We start from the raw sequence: 7320 nt of genomic DNA on the forward strand, positions 1-7320 counted from the left end.
AAAAAAAAAAAAAGGGGAAAGGGAGAGGGTTTCAGTGGAGGTAGAAGGAGGGAGGGAGGGAGGGGGGAGGGAGGGGGGGAGAGGGGAAAGGGAGGGGGGAAAAAGAAAAAGGAGGGGGGAGGAAGGGGGGGAGGGAGGGGGTTTTCGGGGAGAGAAAAGGGGGGGGAAAAGGGAGGGAGGGGGGAGAGGAGGGGGGGAGGGAGGGGAGGAAAGGAAGGGGGAGGGGGTTTCAGTGGAAGAGAAAGCAGGGAGGGGGGGAGAGAGAGAGAAGGAGGGAAGGGGGGAGGGGAGTGGAGGGGGGGAAAGGGGGGAGGGGGGGAAAGGGGTGTCGTGGAAAACGAAAAAGGGGGGAGGGAGGAGGGGGGGAAAAGGGAGGAGGAGGGAGGGAGAGAAAAGGAGGGGGGGGGGAGGGAGGGAGGGGGGAGGGTTTTCGGTGGAGAGGGAAAGGGAGGGGGGGAGGGAAAAGGGGAGGGGGAGGGGGGAGAGAGAAAAGGGAGGGGGGGAAAAGGGAAGGGGGGGGAAAGGGGGTTTTAGGGGGAGAGAAGGGGGGGAAGGGAAAAGGGGTTTCAGAAAAAGGGAAAAGGGAGGGAGGGGGGAGGGAGAGGGAGGGGAGGGAGGGGGAGGGGGGGGAGGGAGAGAGAAAAGGAAAGGGAGGGAGGGGGTTTCAGTGGAGAGAAAAGCAGGGAGGGGGGGAAAGGGGAGAAGAAGAAAAAGGGTGGATGGAAGTGGAGGGAGGCAGGGAGGGAGGGAGGGAGAGAAAAGGAGGGAGGGGGTTTAAATTTGGAGGGGAAAAAGGGGGAGGGGGGGAAGAGGAGGGAAAGGAGGGAGGGAGGGGGGGAGAGAGAAGGGGAGGGAGGGAGTGGGGGAGGGGGGGGTTTTCGGTGAGAGAGAAGGAGGGGGGGGGGGGAGGGGGGGAAAGGGGGGTTTCATTTAAAAGAGAAGGAGGGGAGGGGGGAGAGAGGAGGGAGGGGGGGAGGGGGAGGAGGGTGGGAGGGGGGGGAGGGAAAAGGGGGGAAGGGAAGAGAGAAGGGGGGAGGAGGAAAGGGGGAGGAGGGAGAGGGTTTGGGGTGGAAGAAAAGGGAGGGGGGAAAGGGGTTTCAGTGGAAAGAGAAGGGGGGGGGAAAAAGGGGGGGAGAGGGGAGGGAGGGGGGGAGGGGGGGGGGGAGGGAGAGAGAGGGGAAGGAGGGAGAGGTTTTCAGGGGAAGAGAAGCGGGGGGAGGGAGAGAGAGGGGAAGGGGGGAAAGGGTGGACAAGGTGGAGGGAGGGGGGAGGGGGGAGGGAGGGGCGGGGAGACAAAAAAGGGAGGGAGGGAGAGAGGGGCGGGGGGAAAGGAAAAGGGAGAGAGAATTTCAGTGGAGAGAGAAGCAGGGAGGGAGGGAGGGAGAGTGTAGGAGGGAAAGGTGGGAGGGAGTGGAGGAAGGGAGGGAAGGAGGGGTGGAGGGAGAGAGAGCGAGGGGAGAGAGGGAGGAAAGGAAGAAGGGAGGGGGGGAGGGAGAGGGAAGAGGGTTTAAATTGGGGGGGGGAGGGAAGGGGGGTTTTGGAGGTAGAAAAGGGCGGGGGGGGGAGGGAAGGAGGGAGTGGAGGTAGAGAGAGCAGGGGGGAGGGAGGGGTGGAGGGGGTGGAAGAGGGAAGGAAGGGAAAGGGAGAGAAAAGATAGGCAGAGGGGAAAAGGAGACAGACAAAACACTACAAAAAAAAAAAAAAAAAAAAAAAAAAAAGAGAGAAAAGAAAAAAAAGGGGAAGAACAAAGGGAAGACTAAAGGGGAGCAAGAAAAAAATAACAAAAAAACACCAACAAAGAACATCAAAGGAGAGAAAATAGACAATTTCTGGACTACGAGAGAAAACGAAACTACGAGGCCATAAATCAAAGCCTCCGAAATTAAGCAACATAAAAGAGCGAGAAGGGAAAAGAGGAGGAGGAGGGGGAGGAAGGGGGAAGAGAGGGGGAGGAAGGGGGGGAATTGGAAGAGAGGAGGAGAAGGGGAAGAGGGGGGGGAAGGGGGAAAGGGGGAGGAGGGGGAAAGGGGGAAGAGGAAGGAGGAAGGGGAAGAGAAAAGGAAGGAGGAATGGGAGGAGGAAGGGGAGGAGGAGGAAGGGGAAGAGAGAAGGAGGAAGGAGAAGAGGGGAGGAAGAAGGGAAAAGCGGAGGAGGAGGGGGGGAAGAGGAGGAAAAGGAGGAGAAAGAGAAGATGGTGGAAGTGGAGGGTGGAGGAGAAGGGAAAGGAGAAAGAGAAGAAGAAAAAGTAAAAGAAAATAAAAAGAATAATAATAAGAGGAGGAGGGAGGGAGGGAGGGAGGGAGAAAGGAGGAAGAGAAGACCATAAAACGCGCAAGTGCCAAAGAACCAAAATAAAGCGACGAGAGAGTAATCGGGCAGGTCAATAAAAGAAGCACTGAAGCTGGTAAATGATGGAATAGAGAGAGAGAGAGAGAGAGAGAGAGAGAGAGAGAGAGAGGAAAGAAAGATATAGATATATATAGAGAGAGCGAGAAAGAGATGGATAGCTAGAGAGAGAGAGAACAGAAGAGCGGCGTTTTATCCAAATGGAAGGAACCATTAAAGGGACGAAGACACCATTAGAGATGAAGGGGGAGGAAGGAGAGATCGGTGAGTTTGTCAAGAAGGGATGGCACGGTAAGGGAGAGTACGCGGGCTATGAGGGAGTGTGTGTTGCCTTTGGGAAGAAGTGCGTATTTTTGCGAACTAATGCGTGTGTGTGAAGAGGTGCGTGTTGTCTTTGGGAAGAAGTGCGTGTCTTTGCGAACTAATGCGTGTGTGGGAAGGGGTGCGTGTTGCCTTTGGGAAGAAGTGCGTGTCTTTGCAACTAATGCGTGTGTGTGAAAGAGGTGCGTGTCTTAGATACGAAATGAGTGTCTGTGAAGTGGAGTGCGTGTCTTTGTGAAGGAGTGCATAGTTATGAAGCAGTTTTTTGCGGAGTAAATGTATTTACAAAGGAGTGCGTGTCTTTGCAGAGGAGTACATATCTTTGCAGAAGAGCTTGTAACTTTACAAAGGAGTGCATGTCTATGTGAAGAAGTATTTATACTTACAAAAACAGAGAGAGAGTATTTACAAAGCAGTGCTTACCTTTGCAAAGAACATGTACACACGAAGAATTAAGAATCCGTGCATTTTTGAAAAAGTTAACTATAAAACAATATAAAAACGTATGTACTGCTCTTACAAACTTTTTTTTTTCCTTCAAGCAAACTGACGAGAGAGGAAATCAATCTCGTATCCAGACAAAGCTATATAGGATGAAACTTTTAAGTAAATGGTGGACGTTAGAGTATGAGAGAGAGGATTAAGATGAGCCTTGCAGGACGGAGATGATAAAAACCATTACGATGGAGATGCTGTGATCAAAAGGGACGGAGGGAAGGAGGAAGGGAGAAAGGAAATGAAGAAGGGAAAAAGGAAAGGAGAGAAGGGAGAGAGGAAAGGAATAAGGTAGGGAGGAAGGGAGGGTGACATGGAGGGAAGGAGGGAGGGAGGAAGGGAGGGAGGGAAGGAGGAAAGAAGGAGAAAGAAAGGGAGGAAAGATGGGAGGGAGGAAGTGAGTGAGAGAGAGAGAGAGAGGAAGGAAAGGAGATGGGAAGGGAAGGAAGGAGGGAAGGAGATGAAAAGGAGGGAGAAAGAGGGGATGAAGAAGAGAGGGAGCAAGGTAGGAAGGTAGAAAGATGGGAGGGAGGGAGAGAGAGAGAGAGAGAGGAAGAGAGAGAGAGAGAGAGAGAGAGAGAGAGACAGAGACAGAGACAGACAGAGACAGACAGACAGACAGACAGACAGACAGACAGATAGATACACAGTGTCAGAGGCAGAGGCAAACAGACAAAGACAGAGACAGAGACAGGGACAGATAGACAGACAACACATACGATGTGACAGACACACAGAGACAGAAACAGTCATTACTTGCATATACAGTGCACATATACCTACTGTATCAACTGTGTGTTGTGTATTCATACTGCTTTCCCCCCCCCCCCCCCCCCCCCCCCCCCCCCCCCCCCCCCCCCTTTAGTTATCCTGCTATATACCCAACTGGTGTGAATAGTCTAGATAAATTCAAACGAAATTTTAAATTATGAACATTTAGATAAGAGAATTTATGATATTCGAACTAACCACCGAACTCCTTCCCCCCCCCCCCCCCCCCCCCCCCCCCCCCCTCATCCGTCCGTTTCTAACACCCCTTCCCCTTCTCCCACCATCTCCTCCTTCCCCTCTCTCCTACCCCCCCACTTCCCCCTCCCCCATCTGTCTCTCTCAACCGTCTCCACCACCCCTCACCTATCTCTCTCCCACCTCCCTCCTCCCCCTCCCGTCCCCCTCCCGTCCCCCTCCCCTCACCTACCTCCTCTCCCCTTCCACCTCGTCTCCCACCCGTTCCTCTACTCCCACCTACCTCTCTCCTACCTTCCTCCTCTCCCTCTCGTCCCTCTCCCCTTACCGACCCTCCCCCTCCCTCCCCCCCCTCCCCCATCCACCTCCCTCCCCACACTCCTTCCCCCTCCCTCCCCTCCCACTCCCTCCCCCACCTCCTTCCCCCTCCCACCCCCTCCCCCGCCCATCTTCACCCATAGGCCTACCTGGTGCTAAAGGGACAGGGGAAGGACGAGGGCTCCTCCATGACGAAGCCCAACGTGGCCAAGTTCCTGCAGCGACCCAACGCCGGGAACAGCCAGAACATGCTCACCACCACGTCGTCCTCGGGGAACGTCGAGGGGGACATGCTGGTAAGGAGGACAGGGGTGGATTTATATATATATATATATGATATATATATATAAGATATATATAAATATATATATATATATATATATATAATATTATATATAAAATATATATAATATAGTATATATATATATTTTTTATATATATATATATAGTATATATATATATATTGTGTGGGGTGTGTGTTCGTGGGAGGGGGCGGGTTGTGTGTGTGTGTCTGCATGTGCGCATGTGTGCGTTTTGTATATAAGTGCTATCAATCGATCGCTTACCTAGTGCCCAATATCCCCGCAGGAGGAGTTCCGGAAGGTGTACATGCAGCTGGAGGCGCTGAAGGAGCGCAACCTCCGCGCGGGCAACCGGGGCATGGCGGCCAAGATCAAGGCCATGCAGGACGCGGCCAACACGGCCTCGTTCACGTCAGCCCCGTCGGCGCCGCCCGTCACCACCGTCGTCGTGTCGGAGAAGAAGGAGACGAACGCGGAGCGGGAGCAGCGGCGGGCGGAGAGCCGGAGGGAGAAGAAGTGCAACGACGGCATCATCATGAAGCCCTACGTCAACAACATCCTGGCCAACATGACGGATAAGATCGTGTGCGCCACCTTCAAGGACGAGATCCCGTCGCCGACCAAGGTGTCGCCCGTGAAGGAGGAGGAGGAGGACCGGAGAGCGGAAGGAGGAGGAGGAGGAGGAGGAGGTCCGCCGAAGAAGGACTGCAACGCGGCCGACGGGGGGCACTGCAACAACCACTCGTGCGCGGGCGGGGGCGAGGAGGACCTGGCGCAGCAGAGGTGGCGGGAGGACATGGACGAGGAGGAGCTGTCTCGCACCAGTTACAGCGCCCCCCATGACACCAGCGAGACCGCCTCTTGCCGCTGCCAAAGTGTCTCGCACGAGAACCTGTGTACCTGTGAAACCAAGTCCGAGGGGGACACCAAAAGTGACTCGGAGGCCAAGGACCTGAAGGCGATGGGCTGCCGCAGTGCCGAGTTCCTCCTGGGGAAAAGTGTGTCGAGTGAGGCGACCGCAGACCTGTCCGAGAGAGTCTGTCGGAGTCTGGAGAACCTGGACGACACGAGCGCGCGAGGGGGACCCGTGGGGGAATGCGACCTGAGCCTGGAGGACAGGTCAGTCAGGTCCGCCCACTCCACGCCGCGCCGCAATCAAGGACGCTTTAGAGAAATCCGTGACCCCGACAGAGCGAGGGCGTTCATCCTGTACAGTTTATCCGATCGCGCGACACTCACGGAGGAGGTCACGGTGTGAGGGACGGAAGAGAAATATGATTAATCTCTATTTTTATCTGGCTTTAAAATATAGTATTATCATGTAGTTTTATCATCACCAGATACTCTAAGAAACGGCTAATCAAAGGCAGTTTTAAGTTCTAGTTCGTTAGTTGATACTTGCTATCTGTTAAAATAAAAAAGGACTATATGTACAAGGAAGTCTAGGTGTCCTGGATGGCAAAGGGAGTAACAAAGACAATTAGGAAAGAGCAATGATCTTTATATAGAAGATGAAAACCGAGAATTGAAGGACCACAATAAATCTCGACTTCAGTGTTTCAAATTTCAAGTTGTTAAGTGTATCAGATGTGTGACTGTGTCGATGTCGAGAGGAGGCGCTTCGGTGCCGTCCTTCGCTATCAGACATGGTATGTAAATAGATGGTAATGAAGTTTGTACATAAAAATCTGCTCGAGTGACCGAGGCTGTTAGCCAAGAACGGCGATGGTGCTGAGGTTTCTCTCGCAAATCTGGATGTTATTATGAAAAAAATACCCATCAATGTTTTCTCGACAGTGAGCCACGACGAAAGAGGTGCGGTAACACGTAGCGAAAGAGTGAGTGCGTGAATGAGCGAACGAACGAGAGAAAGGAAGCGTGTGTTAGTATATAGTGTGTGAAAAATAATGTAGACAATATGGCTGCTCTCACTGCTATACTGAGCCCCATGCAGTGTGGACAACCATGTTCTGTGTAAATGCTCTTGTGGATGTCTCTCGTAGGCTGTAAGTTCCATCTCCTTTCATACAAGCCAAAAGGTAGTATTTAATATGCTATATCTGATTATTATTTTCCTCCAGTGGCACTAAAAGTGCGCTGAAAAAAATATCAGACGCTTTAAGCTCCAGTTACCATTGACCAAGTGTAAGAATTTCGTAGACCCCGAGATTCAAAACGCTCGAAGTTTTGGTTGAAACATGTGTAGTTTTATTTTCTGTCTCCCTGTCTATTCTGCCGTGTAAGATATCCAAAGTTCAATATGAAACTGTTGTGATACATAATTTCAAATAAAGATTATTTTATGAACAGACTTCCTTCGATTTATCCCGCATGACACGAAGAAAATGTACCTTGTTTACCTAACATTATTTATCTCGGAACAAATGTCAGAAAGACAGTATAGTTAAGTACATACATGTAAACACGTATATGCATATACAAATACATATATGTACACACGCACACACACACACACACACACACACACACACACACACACACACATATATATATAAATATATAATATATATATATATATATATATATATATATATATATATATATATATATA

At 51.6% G+C, this 7320-nt stretch overlaps 1 protein-coding gene across 1 annotated transcript in view; it reads left to right on the top strand.

Annotated features, from left to right (window-relative positions):
* The window catches only part of LOC119595525 (probable G-protein coupled receptor CG31760), a 161744-nt gene extending 154687 nt beyond the window's left edge, over window positions 1-7057 (top strand). The window contains exons 11-12 of the mRNA XM_037944646.1: window positions 4590-4742; window positions 5035-7057. Coding sequence (XP_037800574.1) covers window positions 4590-4742; window positions 5035-6006 — 1125 coding nt within the window. The 3' untranslated portion in view covers window positions 6007-7057. The remainder of the gene's footprint in view (window positions 1-4589; window positions 4743-5034) is intronic.
* Window positions 7058-7320: the final 263 nt, after the last annotated feature.

The sequence above is a fragment of the Penaeus monodon genome, chromosome 36 (genome assembly GCF_015228065.2).
Source record: "Penaeus monodon isolate SGIC_2016 chromosome 36, NSTDA_Pmon_1, whole genome shotgun sequence".
NCBI classification, from domain to species: Eukaryota; Metazoa; Arthropoda; class Malacostraca; order Decapoda; family Penaeidae; genus Penaeus; species Penaeus monodon.